At 34.2% G+C, this 16,747-nt stretch overlaps 2 protein-coding genes across 3 annotated transcripts in view; both read left to right on the top strand.

Annotated features, from left to right (window-relative positions):
- The window catches only part of LOC100120909 (paired box protein Pax-2-B), a 71,367-nt gene extending 66,546 nt beyond the window's left edge, over nt 1–4,821 (top strand). For both annotated transcript variants that reach the window (XM_031928860.1, XM_031928861.2), the window contains exon 10: nt 3,189–4,821. In XM_031928860.1, coding sequence (XP_031784720.1) covers nt 3,189–3,484 — 296 coding nt within the window. In that variant the 3' untranslated portion in view covers nt 3,485–4,821. The remainder of the gene's footprint in view (nt 1–3,188) is intronic.
- A 9,719-nt stretch (nt 4,822–14,540) lies between these two features.
- Nucleotides 14,541–16,545, top strand: LOC100120861 (chymotrypsin-2-like). The gene is made up of 3 exons (XM_016984870.2): nt 14,541–14,945; nt 15,616–15,873; nt 16,060–16,545. Exons 1-3 carry the CDS (start codon nt 14,922–14,924, stop codon nt 16,201–16,203), a joined length of 426 nt encoding a protein of 141 aa, XP_016840359.2. The 5' UTR covers nt 14,541–14,921; the 3' UTR covers nt 16,204–16,545.
- The last annotated feature ends 202 nt before the right edge of the window (nt 16,546–16,747 follow it).

The following is a 16,747-nucleotide window of genomic DNA, read 5'->3' as shown; positions in this document are numbered from 1 at the left end:
TCCAATTGCTTTATTAACGGGTTCACAACATCCGGTCATCTCTTTTTAAGAGAGGATTGTCCCAAATACCTTGCTTATGGTAATATCTTAAATTTTATATTGATAAATTATAGAACCTGTCTTGGTAGTTCAAATTTTGACTGTATTTGAAAGATCCATACAAGGTGGTCACAATATTTTGATATCAATTTATTTTTATTTGTATATTTTTTTTTATTTATTTTTTTTTTTTTATAAAGGATTTTGAATTCGAGGTTATGCTTCCTGGTAAAAATATTAACGGTTTTCCAGCTAGAAATATGTGAGACCCGTTAAAAATTAGCATGAAATGCTAGCTAGCTAAAAACCTGCTATCAGAGCGACCTTTTTAACGGGTTTCTAGCAAAGAAATCTGCTAACGAGAGTGAGTTATTAAAAGCCGGTTTAATGATTAAAACCTGCTAATTCTAAAATATTAGTACATAGCGCATGCGCGGTGCACGGGATACAGCGACAACTTAGATACCTGGCCTAATCTCACGATGTATACGTGCAAGATTACGATACACATTATACTTAATCTGGGCTTGGCTTATAAATAATCGTGGCATTACGCGTAATGGATACTACGCTCTTCGTAACGGACGGGTCTCTTTGCGACGTACATTTGAGAAAACGACTACATCTAGCACCTTGGGGCAAAAATATAATTTTTTGTATTTCTGATATTATTAAGTGATAAAATATCATTCGCTGCTATTATTTATTAATTTTGGCCAATTTATTATTAATGTTAACTCATGAGTAAATGTGATTAATATATCAGATTTGAAATTTAGTGCATAACAGTACTGTTTGGGTAAGTGGTCAGCGCGCTCGACTCCCATTCCAGAGGTCCATGTTCGATTCCCGTCGCCGCAGAAAAATTTCTTTGTTTCGTTTATTTCTTTCACTTAACAACATTAATTATCAATAATAATAATAATAATCGAATAAGCGCGTAAAATTGGCCAGCAAAATAAAATTAAATTTTAAAAAATTTCATTTCAGTATAGAAATTACTATCTGAGATAGTAAAATTTAATACAAAGCAAGTATAACCGTCCGTTACTATATAATATAGTAATGTTTCCTGCATATGTAGTAAATTTTAATATCTAGTTTTCTCAGTGTATCAACTCATTGCCATGGTAACAAGGTTATACGCTTTGACAGCTTCTGGAAAGGTACTTTTAAATGACTAAGTAGAGATTGGCTTGATTTTGTTGTTGTTGAACTCTCTGAAGTTACTCCCTGTTTCCACTGTACCCATCAATCAAATTTTTTGATAACGGTCTGAATTGCGGCTCTCCCTATTAGAAATGGAACTTGTTATACATTTTCTAGTTCATGGAGACATTTCAGCTCGCTTACGCGCACAAAACGCATATTAAACAATATCATTTACTTTTTTCATGGTCCTAGGTGCAGTAGTTTTTTCAAAAACACATCGCAATATATATATATATATATATATATATATATATATATATATATATATAGCTGATCGTAAAGTTGAAATGTTAATCCAAGTTTGTAAAACGAAAGTAGAAGAAAAGAGCTTTAATTAGAGCCCTGAGGTGATTAAAATTGACCGCTCAGATCAAAAGTTATAATAAGAATTTTATAAAAAGGAAAAACCGTGGATTTTCATAAAAAATCATACTCTGTGTGATTTTTTACTATTTTTAAGCCTAGACAACTTTTGACCTAGGCAACCATTCTTAACCCACCAGCCCTCAAATTAAAGCTCTCTTCAGATACCTCAATCCTAGTAGAACACATTTTTGGATTACGCTTTCAGATACGCATTCAGTGGGTGAAGTTGAATTGTGACAAGTTTTCTCTCATCTTACCCAATGTTGAATTCCCATAAGAGAATTTCAACTGCCCCGCAAAAAAGTTTGGCAAGCGATCGGCGATGCACGCAGACATTTCCTCACTTCAGACGGCCTAAAGAATCAGAAAAAATTGGTCTAGTAGGTGTGCCCTCAATTTGAAATACTCAACTTCCAACACCCGAGTTGTATACTGTCGCGGATTAGCACATGTACGCAATTTATACACAAACGTGAACCTGAAGAATCTCGAGGTTCGGAAAATGCTCCACTGTGGACGTCCCCTCAAAGCTTCTTGTTCTAACCAAGCGTATTTAATTCCTTGGAAAAAAAATAACGATCTAGACCAAGTGGATAGCTCCTAGATCATGTATAATAAAGGGGTCCATCCAGCCCGATTACGCAGGCCGTCGAAATTTGAACGCTCTGAAAATTCTTCATAACTTTTCTCATCCCGATCTAAGCTCTGTGTTCTAACCACTCGCGATTTGGCAAACTTTTAATATTTATAAAATCCTTCATAGCATTCGAGGCTAGCTGTTCTAACCACTCTAATTCGAATCCTTGCGAAAAAATACAACTTTCCAGTCCCGGTGGGTCTCCGGAAACGTGCACAAAGGGGTCCATCCAGCCCAATTATGCCAAACAGCAGCACCTCGTAATATTCGAATAATCTTTCATAGCATTTTTTCCGATCGAGGTTCCCTGTTCTAACCATATTTCATTCAATTCATTATGAATAAAAAGCCATATAATTATTTACGAAACTACAAATAAATAATAATAATAATAATAATCCAAAAGACATGGCGTGCAACGTCTTTTGGATTATTCTTTTCTTCTGATCGAACCCTAGTCGAACCCTAGTAATATAAAAATCCTAAAAGAATCTGGATCTCGATTCTGGAACTGGATCTCAAATCAAACGAGTAAAGAGAGTCGCGAGCCAAACGGGAATTTTCAGAAATCACCAACTTCGCGCACTTGTATCGTAACGTACCATGATATTTAAAATTACTACGTGAAAAAGATGCAAGCTTGGATGCGAAGTTATGAGCACTTGAAAATATAGTCAAAACCTGTCGAAAATCTCAGCTTGTTTAAAAAGTCGTTAATCTGGCGTTCTTATCATATTTTAATTGTTTGTGACTTTGCACCAGAACCAAGGTACTAAGCGGACGATCAATTCATAGATGTGTCGTTAAATGTATAGCGGTACATTGAAAAAAAATCGACAAGCAAAATTTACTGTACATAGAAAAGCACAGGACTATTATAACAGTTGGACTATCAGTATCCCATAGTTAAGGCGACTTTCTTCTGTTTGAACAGATTCTACGTACTATTATTGCAACGGGGACACGCTGGCGTCTTCCCAGAACGGTGGCGGTCAGGGCCAACTCCAGCAGCAGCAACAGCAGCAGCATCAGCATCAGCATCAGCATCAGCATCAGCATCAGCATCAGCAACAGCTGTGTGGGAGTATCGACAGCACAGCGGACGTAGCGTCGCGCTCGCCGCTGGCCGCGACCAGGGCGAGCAGCGGCGCCTCCGCGGCCTCGCCTACGGGTAGCGCCTGCACCAAGCCGGACCTCGCGCAAACGCCGACCGAGCTGTACCTCGCCTGATTGCTCGGGCTCGACCAAGTCGGCTAGGCCACTCCGCCGATCGCGTTCGGTACGAGGAGAAGGATCTCGGGAAGCGGGAAGGAGAGAGAAGAGAGGACGAGAGGATCAAGCCCACTGGAATTCAATGTACTGATCTCTAGACTCGCGCGGTCGTCAGCCTCGCGGAACTCGACTCCGAGAGTTCGCCGCGCTCCACTCGCCAAGTGCACAAGTCTTACCTTAGATAGTTTAATTTATCACCATCGGTTAGCACGATTTTACGTTTTTTTCCTCTCACCAAGAACGCCTATCTGACTCTCGGGGGCGGGGATGCACTTCTCGAGGTGATTCCGCGCTCGAGCTTGCGGCGGCCCGCTTGGAAAATACCGGCTCGCTGCAAGCTCGGGCTCGAACCCGATGCGGGGTAGGTAGTTGGCCGATGCGCCCCGATGCCCGACAGTCCGAGACGGTATTCGCAACGTGCACGTATCTTCACATAAATACGTTTAGGCATAATCATAATAGAAGAGTAAAATTCGTATAATGAGAACGCCGCTCAGGCTCGTTCTTCGCAAGTCTGTGTCAGAGCACGAACGTGACATGTCATGATTGCGCATGTGTATATAATATGCATCATGAAATATAATATACATGTATGATTATTATATAGTATGGTCGCGAATTGAAGATGTCGAGAGATTCCGGACTCTTGATCCATCCTGTGTCTCCGTGTTCTTAGGATTAAAACAAAACCAGCAAGGATTCTATATCACAGAATGACGAATAATATCGCCGCAGTGGGCGATTGTTCGGCTAACTTTGAGACTTTTAGAGCATGATGAATCCGGTAAACGATCACATACATTGTATAACTGTTAAGAATATCGCATATATATTTTTTGTAGAAAAACCAAAGACCACATCAAGCGAGAGATTCGAAGAAGAAAATATAAATAAATATATATATATATATATATATATATACATAAATAAATAAATGAGTGAATAAATAAAATAAACAGATAGATAGAGATTAGACTACATCGACAATTCTAAGCAGAAGATATAGAACTAAGAGCAGAGCATTTCCGGCTGCACTATGTGTTGTGCATTGACTCGAATGTTTTGATCAATTATTGTACATAATTATTCATTATTCTTTAAGTATTAGATAATCAATGAGGTATAGATGAAGCGACACTCATTAAAAAGTGAATTCGAAAAATAATACAAAGAGTACAGTTGGTGTACGTACATGTAGCCCTTATATTTACCATAATTTATATTGAACGAAATTCAGGCAAATTCACGCGAAACCGTGTGTGTGTGTGTGTGTGTGTGTGTGTGTATGTATATATATATATATATATATATATATATATATATATATATATATATATATATATATATATATATATATATATATATATATAGCATTCGATTTCGTGGATCGTAAACTCAATAAGACTCTATAAATGATGAAGTGATTTAATCAGAGTACTTAAAAAGTACTTTCATAGCCTGAACTTTTACCAATGAACGTTCTTCATGTAGGTTACACACCCGCACACAAACGCATGTACATACATACAAACATATTCCGAAACAGAGAAATCGCTTGAAGAAGAAGCATTGCGTTCGTGTGAATTTTGTCTAAATGAATCCCGTAGACGTTCGTACTTATAGTGAAATTCTTAATTTCAGTCGACGATCAATTCAAGTATTATTTAAGTATACTTAAATAATATGTCTAATAGTATATTGATAAAATCGTTAAACGATCCTTATTTGACGCAAAAATGTCACAATCGCAAAGAGCGAAAACTTTTTACGCAAAAAAATATCATGAAATACTTATAAAAATTACAAGTTGAGTGAAAAAAAATGACCGGGAATTATGTGGTGATTGAATATTCATTACTTATAAGTTTATGAGTGATCAATGTATGTAGATTGCAACAATCCGAAAAATTCAGTTACATTCGGGTACATGCGGTATTTTTCGTTTGAAACGTCAAACTCTTAGATAGGTATTCCAAGTTGCGTTCTTTTGAAGAATCGTCTCCGTGATTTTATAAAATTTGATTATTGTATATTACATTATATATTGTTACTTTATTCTTGTACGCAATTATAAATGGGAAGACGATTATGACAATGATATATTATATTATTATTATATTACTATTTCTTATATTATCAATTATTATCACGATTATTATTATTATTATTATTATTATTATTATTATTATCATCATCATACTTATTATTTAATACCTTTGATATTTATTAATTATAACGGTCATCTATGTGTAATAAGTTTTGCCAAAGAACCCTTTTTAAGAGAGCTTTTCAGCTCGCATTCTTTTGATTAAGTTAATGTAATAAAACTTGTGAGATTCAAAACATGTAATTTTCATAAAAGTCAAACAAGTATAAAATTGAATAATCAATCATTACGATTTTTATAGCATTTGTATAAATCACATATGAAAAGAAAAGAATGTTCAATAAGAAAAACGACTCTTCACGCATGAATTCGAAATTTGCTTAGCCAGCGTCAGCAAAAAGATTTATTAATTAGTTGAATTCCATTTCATTTATCTATGTGATATTATCCTGTTCTGTGCGTCGCTCTTACCGAGTCTCGCTGTTGATACTTGCAAACAAAACTATGTAAATCCTTTTTAAATAAATACGAGGTTTATAAGATTTAGTTATATTTATTTAAGTTCCTTCCGTATAAATAGTGTATTATTTATTGTACCAGTTAAATCCACGCTTCGCGCGTGCTCAATTTCTTGAGGTTAAAAGTTCAAAATTGCAACTATACATTCACACCGGATATTGGTTTTTCAACCAATAAAATCGCTTTATTAACGGCTTCAAATTATCCGGTCATCACATTTTTTAAGATCAATAAAATAAATACAATAATAATAATATATATGAGTCATTCTACGAAAAGTCTAACACTTTCCGGTCAAAAAATCGAGCACTTGCAATTTTGAGGGCACACGCACCAGACCAAGTTTTGCTTTAGTAAAATTTTGAGTTTTGTCAAAACTTTCAGAAAATACTTTTTGGTGTGTTAGAAGTTCAAATCAAGTGTTTTTAGAAAATATCCGTATGGTTGTGCGTGTGTGTGTGTGTGTGTGTGTGGATGTGCGTGTATGTATACCGTAATATTTCTGGAACTATTCGGTCAATATCAATAAAATTTGACATGCATATATATTTTTGGATTCTGAATTCGGGAAAAACAGTTATTTTTTTATTTCTTAACTATATTTTTTTATGGCCATTTTTTGATTTTTAAAAAACACTATTTTGCATTTTTTTTCAATCATCCCATTGTTACAAACAATTCAGCTATAATGCATTTGAAAGAGAATAAAATTACCTACTTTTCATCGTTTGGTGCTCGGGATTGACCGCTTTGTTCGGCAGATAAAATGAAAAAGGCGATTTTTTTTTTTAAAATTCATATCTCTGAAACTAAACGTCATAACCTCGCGAAAAAAAGTATGTCAATGGGTCACATGTCAAACTATACCCCATTAAAGTGATTTGACTACTTATTTTTTCACTAATAAATCGAAAACTGAAAAAAATGAGTTTTTTTTGTGCCTCGATTACGGACGCAAAAAGGCCTTATTGGACTTGAGATTTCGGGAGAAAAAGTAGATATTTTATGTGTTTAACTAAGTTCATTGCACAGCTTTCAAACCCCTATGGTTCGTAAGATATCAAGGTTTCAATTTTTTTTTAATTTTTCGATTCCTTATATCTCTAAAACAATGTAGTTAAATGCTTCAAAATTTTATTTGGTGATTCACCATAAAAAAGCTATCTGCTGCTAAAATTTTAAACGATTTAGTCGAGCGGTTTTCAACTAAAGAGCTAAAATGTAAAAATCGTTTTCTCGAAAATTGCGCGAGCGACCTATCTAATGAATAGCCTATTGTTTTGTTGGTTAGGTTGGTTAGGAACACATGTAAACATGCGTAAATTTCTGTGAAAAAAAATTGACGGCAGTGTTTGTATTATCTATAATAAAAAAACAGAGGGGTCGGCAAACTTTTGGACAATGAACCATCCAAAACTTATATATTAAATTATGTATCAAAAATCGCCTCATACATTAGCAAGCAGATATATAATGAATTGGCAGCATTTTTTTACATGCGCTTGAACATACAATATGTAAAAAGCATGGGTAGCACCTCCAAACCCTATGCCAACAAAAAGTTACGGGCCAATTACTAATTGACAAAAAACAGCCTTTATTGCATCAGGGATAATTTTTTATCTATAGCCGAGTAAACATTATTTTTCCCATCAACATTCCTAATTCATATTATCAATCACAATCGCAATCATTTGAAACTTAAATCTAATTCAGCAGGCGCGAAAAGTTTACAATTCAATAATTAATATCGCAGGTTTAGCAATTACAGCGAGATTTACGGACTAGGAAACGAAGCAAGAGGTTATAAGATACTGGATATAAGAGGAGAAGAGAACCCATGTTCGAGAAATGCAGAAGAAAAGGCAAGCAGCAGAGAGAGAACAAACCTAGGGAAGCTACTCATAATGAAGTGTAAGAGGGAGAGGAGAAATTGAAGAATGGAAGAAAATAAAGAAGAGAGAAAAAGAAGGAGTAGCGGAACAGAGCAAAAAAAAAGCAACGAAAAGAGCATGAAAAACATTAAGTGCAGATACTGGAGAAGAAAGCAGGAACAGCCAGAAGAACGGAACACAGAAAAGGACCGGGAGCAACTGGTGTTGGTCAAAGATGAGCAAGCGGAACAGAGTAAAATCGAGCAGAATCAAAAACTCGTAGTGCATTGTAGAGGTTATAGACGACTACAACAAGTCTCAGAAACTTTAGTTTTTAGTGAAACTAGCAAAAGGAAAGACATCGAGTAGCGAGAAGAGAAGAAGGATGCAGCAGATCGAAAGTTACCAGACGTGAAAAGGAAGTAAAGCTTATGGAAAGAGAGTTAAAATGGTTACAAAGAGAGATGGATAAGTTCAGCTCCGAGATGAGGGACAGGATAGGAAGACTGGAGAAAAGCCAGAAGAGAGAGAAGATACCAGTGAAAAAGAAGATGTGGATGGAAGATGAAAAGAAGGTGAATAAGAGAGCCAGGAAGGTAAGAGAGAGAACAGAAGGGAAAATGAACAAAAGCAGGTGGCAGCAAAAAAGGGATCATCATCGATTCAAACCGTATCCGGACATTTTACGTAAGACCATATCACCAAAAAACACTTCACCTAAGGACATTTCACCTAAAAGACACTACTCCAATAAGAAATTTTTCCAGGACATTTCGTCAGGAAACTAAGGTAAAAGCACCAGTACTGAAACACTTTTGATATAGCCCTTTGAAAAAACAAAATTGCAAAAAGCATAGTACTAGTGTGTAGCCAAGGAAATTTCCTATCGATTAAAATAAAAAATTTACATTTTAAACTCTTCTAGGCTAATAAATAATAATTTTAATGAAAAAGCATGGAGAGAATGGGATGGACTCTAGGAGATGAACTCTCCTTAACAAAGCATGGAAAGTTCAAGACAAAATTCCTTTAATAAAAGAGACGATGACTGCAGTAGTGGGACACGATGTTTGGGCCCAGTACTGGGACAACTGTTAAGAGTTATTATTCTTTACTTTTTTATACACGAACAAATAAAAGCTCAATTTTTTATTTTATTTGACAATATAATCGGTCTAAATACTTCTAGAGTTAATTTAAATCGATGACTTAAAATTTTCAATAAGTGGTAAACAGAGACGTGTAACCTTAACCGTTTTAATTGCTGTACAATACATGAGCGTCAACTAGAAATCAAATAAAATATATAGATAAAATCAGTGAGACGCAAATAGGTTAAACAGGAATTTTAAAGTATACTGGGTTGCGGTGCTCCCGACAGCACAGTGTAAAACGTAAGTATAAAACTTATACTTTCCATCGGGGCGCTACCGTGCCCCTTGATATTTCAAACAAACGTAAGATGCTTTCAACAATACAAAAATTGACTGAGGTAAGATAGAAATGTATATTCAAGTTTTACACATGCAAATATGTATATGCCGATAATTTATAATAATGTTTATGTATGTATATGTAAATTATGTGATAATATATGGAGTTTTTATTGTACTAGGAATAAAGGCTCGCTTCGCGCGCTCTTGATTCTATCTCTGTCTAATAACACTGGTAGAAAATCTACCATAAGTGTTGGGCGGCACACTGACGTCTGCTAATATTTTATAAGCATGTAGCATGTTACTAAATATCTCAAAACTATTTTTCAATAAATATATTAATAATGCTCAATGTCGTCATCATTGGTTTGAATAGTGAATTTGAAGAAAAGTTCAGTATAAGAGTCAGTGGGTTTGTCTATCATTACAATGCCATTTATTTGCATTATAAAAAAAACTATACAACTGAAATTTTACACAGATACTTACTATGCTACCTAGAAAACATGTAACCTACAGGATTATGATTTAACTGTTTTCATTCATATTTTTACATCGAGGCCCATATGAATTTTTTTAATTTAGCGTATCAAATTTTGCTTGTAGACAGTTACACAGAAACTACCATCTCTAGCACACTGTATTTCTGGTTTCCAGTGTATTTTTACATGAAGAAAGTGATAAGTATTTTAGCTTTTTTGTCAAGGCATTAATTAGAATTTTGACTTTTAACAGTTGTAAGAGATTTTGAGACCGATACCTGTTTCTCCATTTTTGCATTTTTTCTCATTCGAAAACTAACAGATCTAGAAAGCTCATATTTTGCATATAAATTTCTTTTGTGATTGTGGAAAGATATTTAAATACTTTTGTGTTCGACTACAACACCCGCAATAATTATTTAGTCGTATAGAATGAGTTCACATCAGTGTCGGAGTCGAAATCAGAAGTTTTTCAGTTAAGGTCGAATCAACTTTAAATATCTTTTCACAATCACAGAAGAAATCTATATGCAAAATATGAGCTTTCTAGACCTGTTAGTTTTCGAATGAGAAAAAATGCAAAAATGGAGAAACAGGTATCGGTCTCAAAAATTCTTACAACTGTTAAAAGTCAAAATTCTAATTAATGCCTTGACAAAAAAGCTAAAATACTTATCACTTTCTTCATGTAAAAATACACTGGAAACTAAAAATACAGTGGGCTAGAGATGGTAGTTTCTGTGTAACTGTCTACAAGCAAAATTTGACCTGCTCAATTAAAAAATTCGCATGAGCCTGAATGTCAAAATATGAACGATAACAGTTAAATCAGCATCATCTAGGTTACATATTTCTAGGTAACATAGGAATTGACAGTGTCATATTTTTGTTGTCTAGTAGCCTTTTTACAATTCAAAGAGCATTGTAAAATGATAGACTTAAACTTACTGACTCGGATACTGAACTTTTCTTTAAATTCACCTCTCAAACCTCACCGAGGGCGACTTTGGGCACAGAGACACAGTATATGTTCAAACTCTTTACTCTTTTAATTGAACTTCTCACTGACATTTCAAAAAACAAAATAATATTCACACATTTTATTACTACTACAAATGGGATTAGGGTGCCACTTTTCAATACACATGTTGTAATACTATACACACTCTTGGTAATGATTAATTTTTACTAAAATTTCTTGTTAGTTATATTACATATATTTTATCTGTTATCAAGGTTTCCACATTTCATTTTAAACACCTCAAACATTTCTACCAGGGTTACGCGTTATGACTGTTTTGAGGGTTATGAATTTAAAGCCAGCAACCAATCAGAATCACGTATTAAATGTTTCACAACAAAGGCCATCATTTTTTTAAGAGAGGATTTTTTGATAATGAATCTACAATCACCCTACCCAAAATAATGGAATAGTATATTATGATACTAGTGCGTTAAAGTAGTTTCACCCTCGTGGGGACGTTATCGCCCGAGCGGAGCAAGGGTGATAAGTCCCCACGAGGGTGAAATCCCTTTACCCCCTAGTATCATACGTTATTTTATGACACAACGTGCGTAAACCGAGATTTAGCCAGTGCATTTGTGCACGAGCGTGCAGTAAATCGAGGTTTACGCCACATCGTATCATAAATATCGCTCTTTTCAAAACTAAGAAATCACTTGAAGCCTCGGTATGATTTAATGCCTTAATTTTGACAAAAAGATTTCAGATTAATTTATGTTCATGAGGATCGTATACTTTTACAACACGGGTGAGTCAAAGTTATTTTTTGACTGTATTAACGTACTAATCATATTCGGTCAATATTAATAAAATTTGACATGTATATCTATTTTTGGATTCTGAATTCGGGGAAAACAGTTTTTTTTTAATTTTCTTAACTACTTTTTTATGGCCATTTTTTGATATTTGAATAACACTATTTTGCGTTTTTTTCAATCATCGTATTGTTACAAACAATTCAGCTATAATGCATTTGAAAGAGAATAAAATTACTTACTTTTCCTTGTTCCGTCCTCGGGATCGACTGCTTTGTTCGGCAGATAAAATGAAAAAGCTGATTTTTTTTTAATTCATATCTCTAAAACCAAACATCATAACCTCGCGAAAAAAAGTATGTCAATGGGTCACATATCAAACTATACCCCATTAAAGTGATTTGACTACTTATTTTTTCACTAATAAATCGAAAACTGAAAAAAATGAGTTTTTTTTGTGCCTCGATTACGGACGCAAAAAGGCCTTATTGGACTTGAGATTTCGGGAGAAAAAGTAGATATTTTATGTGTTTAACTAAGTTCATTGCACAGCTTTCAAACCCCTATGGTTCGTAAGATATCAAGGTTTCAATTTTTTTTTAATTTTTCGATTCCTTATATCTCTAAAACAATGTAGTTAAATGCTTCAAAATTTTATTTGGTGATTCACCATAAAAAAGCTATCTGCTGCTAAAATTTTAAACGATTTAGTCGAGCGGTTTTCAACTAAAGAGCTAAAATGTAAAAATCGTTTTCTCGAAAATTGCGCGAGCGACCTATCTAATGAATAGCCTATTGTTTTGTTGGTTAGGTTGGTTAGGAACACATGTAAACATGCGTAAATTTCTGTGAAAAAAAATTGACGGCAGTGTTTGTATTATCTATAATAAAAAAACAGAGGGGTCGGCAAACTTTTGGACAATGAACCATCCAAAACTTATATATTAAATTATGTATCAAAAACCACCTCATACATTAGCAGGAAGATATATTTTATATTAAAACAATATTTTATTGATTGGACCTATAAATTTAGTTGGAGGAAGCTACGTACCAATGAATTAGTAGCGGTTTTTTTAATCAAGCCGTTAAAAGTTCCTATGTACAAAAAGGTAGAAACGTAAATTAAAAGAGCCAATATAACAACAAATAATTGGTTTTGAGACAAACATTAAAAAAAAAACAAGAAATTTTGAAAGTTTCGCCTTTTATTTACACTTTCATCTAAAATTTTAGCATTTGGGTGAAATCCTTCCCCCCATTTTAATTAGAGGTACGGAACTGACTGATTCTGCTCTTTCTCGAACATTATTGGAAAATAGATGCTGCTATAGTTTATGATAAATCAACTGAAGTAAATATTAGCGTATTCCATTTGAGCTAGAACTATTGCTCAAGTTTGAAACTTGAGTAAAATGACCTAATGACCTATTCCTCTGATTTATGCGTCATCTGCCCTGGTAGAAATCGCAACCAATTTTAACCCAAAAATAAGCTTATAAGTGTCGAATTAGCTTATCTAAGCCAAGAATATTGGGTTATAATTGGCTAACAGCGACATCGTTTTAACGCAAGAATAAGGTTTTTTTGCTCATATTGTTTTTAAAGAAGAGATACGTAAGCTCAAATGTAAATAATAATGCAGCAAAGCAAACAAATGCGGTAAATATTGATGAGAGAAAGTAGTTTTGTTACTAGGGGGTTTTTGGGGTCGCTGAACATGAATATCGCGACGGCAATACTCCCCCAGGTACTTGGTGCCCAGGGTGGGCAGTATCAACGTCGTCTCCTAGAGTTTCACGGAAAATTAACGACATTTTTTGTCGAGACTCGTTGATTGGGGGTTTTCGAGGTCGCTGAACACGAATATAGCGACGGCAACTCTCCTCGAGGTACCCTGCGCCCAGGGTTGGCAGTATCAACGTCGTCTCCTGGAGTTTCACGGGAAATAACGACATATTTCGTCGAGATTCATTGATTGGGGGTTTTTGAGGTCACTGAATACACAACATCGTCTCCTGGGATTATCTTAAGTATAGCACCATATATATCCATGCTCAGTGGTCCCAGAAATCCGTGAGTAACATATTTCACTTAATTATTATTAAATTCCCAAAAAACTCCAGGAGACGACGTGATACTGTCCACCCTGGGCACCAGGTACCTAGGAGAGCGTTGCCGTCACGATATTCGTGTTCTGCGACCGTAAAAACCCCCGAGTAGCAAAGCTGGACTTATTTTCATAAATATTTATGGAGTTCTTATTTATTGTCTCTTTCGCTGCACTTTATATAGGTTATAATCTCATTCGCCACGCATATTAAATCATTATAAGCTTAAAATTGGTCTATTTTAACGAAAGAAATAAGGTTATTCTTACTAAGCAAGCCAACGCCTAAGCTAATTCTTCTACCAGGGTGCAGGTATCATAATGTAAACTTTGTATACTTCTGGTTGCGATTTTTGCACTTGGTAAGTTTATATGAAATTTTAAAATTATTGTACTATATCCTAATCACGAGAGTGGAAAGTAAATTGTTCTGCTAGCAATAGTCAGCGCTAGCAATAAAGTTAGGTTTTTCAATTTTTCAAATATTTTGTAAAATAAAAATTATTTTTATATTATTTCGTTTTCCTGCGCGATTTTCAAGTTCTTTGTTAAATGGTTATAAGATTTCAAATGAAAATATGATGTATAGCGAATGTAACTAAATCGGCATAGGCATTGTGTCAAAAGACCAAAAATAACATAAAAAATATATACATTGAATTTTTATCAGATGACAGATTTACCACGTGTAATGCTCGAGAAAATTCAATGGACACTTTGAAAATTAGTTCAGTTAACAAATGTATATAAAGCAATTTCTTAAAAATATTATTATATTTCAGATCTAAAAAAATCTAGGTGCAAAGGCTGAAGAAACAGAAAAATTGGTTGGAGCAGAAAATGCAGATATTGGTGAATTTCCATATCAAGTTTCTTTACGCAGAAATGGCAAACATTTTTGTGGTGGCGCCCTTATTAGCAAAAAAGCATGTATTTACTGCCGCTCACTGTGTCATGGCTTCGAAAAAAGTCTTTTTTGGCTATGTCACTACTATAGTGGGTACCGATAGTTTGACCAGCGGTGGAAAAACGTACCAAGTCAGCGATAAATCTATGCAACCAGATTACCGTGATAGAGCAACGCCTGGATGTACGACATTGGAGTGTTTTCGGTATGATTTATTGGTATTATAATAACATCATGAATAATGTCAAATAAGAACAAAAATTCTTTTTTTCTTTTGACGCCAAATTCTCTCTCTCTCTCTCTCTCTCTCTCTCTCTCTCTCTCTCTCTCAGTAAAAAATCCCTCGAATTACAGGAGTCATTTTTAACTATAGAGATAACGATAATCATTTCAGTTTTCGATAGTTCAGTTCATTATATATATATATATATATATATATATATATATGTGTGTGTGTGTGTGTGTGTATGTATATGTATATGTATATATATATATATATATATATATATATATATATTGATTTTTGCGAGTGCACACGCACTGGCGCACAGAAACATGCACACACGCACGCATACGCATTGCACTTAATAATTTTTTTAGCTTGCTTTCGAAGCTCAATGTGTATCCAAGGAGCTTCTCTTGCAGACTGACAAAAAGTATTCAATCGGAAGCGCAATTCAATTTTACGTTTTACTTTTCAGGATATAATCATTTATTGTTTTCTCATTTTTTAGGGTACAATTATTTTTTGTTTTCTCAGTGTATGCTGCGAAAACACTGCATAAATAATGCATGAAATATTAATATCGTACTTTTTTAAATGTAATGAATTATCTTGTTTGATATTGGAATGTCGTTTTTGTTTTATTGTTTAGCTGAAAACTGAAGTGGAATTGTCTGATCTTATTGGTTTTGTCAAACTACCAATCAAAGATGTGAAAGTTGAATCTAAGGCTGTGGTATCAGGTTGGGGTACCATGCTTAATCCTTATTCTCCTGTGTCGAACGTTCTTCAGAAACTTACTTTGACCATAATTAGTTACGAAAAATGCCAGTCTATGATGCCATCGTTTGCTAGAGTACACAAGTCTCACATCTGCACATTCGTAAAGAAAGGAAAAGGTTCCTGCAGTGTAAGAAACATTTTGTTACATTAAGAAGTATACATTTTTATGAAAAATGTAATTAAATTTTAATTTACAATTTAGAAGCTAACGATTTGCATTAATATATTTCAATGAAGTTCGAAAATTTGTGCTAAATGAACAATTTACTGTACAGAATAATCATTATACTAATTTTCGATACGCGATTTTTAGGGTGACAGTGGTGGCCCATTAGTTCAAGATGGTTTTGTAATTGGAGTCGTCTCTGGAGGCATTCGATGTGCCAAAGGCTATCCTGACGTTTATACGAACGTATACAAGTATCTTAGTTACGTAAAGAAGGCAGCAGACCTATAAGAATAAGAATGTGAAAAACTCACTTACGACAAGTGATGCACGTTAATTTTATTATTTATTTTTATTTATTTAAAATTTCTTAAATTAACTCATCTTATTAAAAGCTCGATATAAAAAATCATGTTCTGATATGATAACCAACTTTACAGTTTTTTTTCTCAATTTGCAAAACAAACTTGAAAATGTAATTTTAACAATCATTTCGGTGTATTAACATTTTACAAAATCAACTAATACCTTTTACATTACTGGTGGACCGATAAACTTGAAGAGTATGTAATATTTTATATTCTGATTGAATTAAGACACTTGAATAAATATACGAAATAAATAAAAACGAAACATACAAGAAAATGGGCATAGTACTATTAATCTTTTAAGTTTTGGAAATGCTAATCAATCCCATTTAGCTGAAATAGTCGCTGATTTTTTCCTTAAATTATAGAAAATAGTACAAGAATAATGTCACAAATCATCACGAAGAACGTATCGTATACATCGTCGCTTGCCTATGAAGACTAGCACAACTTGGATTTCCAACAAA

This window comes from Nasonia vitripennis, chromosome 4 (assembly GCF_009193385.2).
Source record: "Nasonia vitripennis strain AsymCx chromosome 4, Nvit_psr_1.1, whole genome shotgun sequence".
NCBI lineage: Eukaryota > Metazoa > Arthropoda > Insecta > Hymenoptera > Pteromalidae > Nasonia > Nasonia vitripennis.
This window is presented reverse-complemented; position numbering and strand designations above follow the sequence as displayed.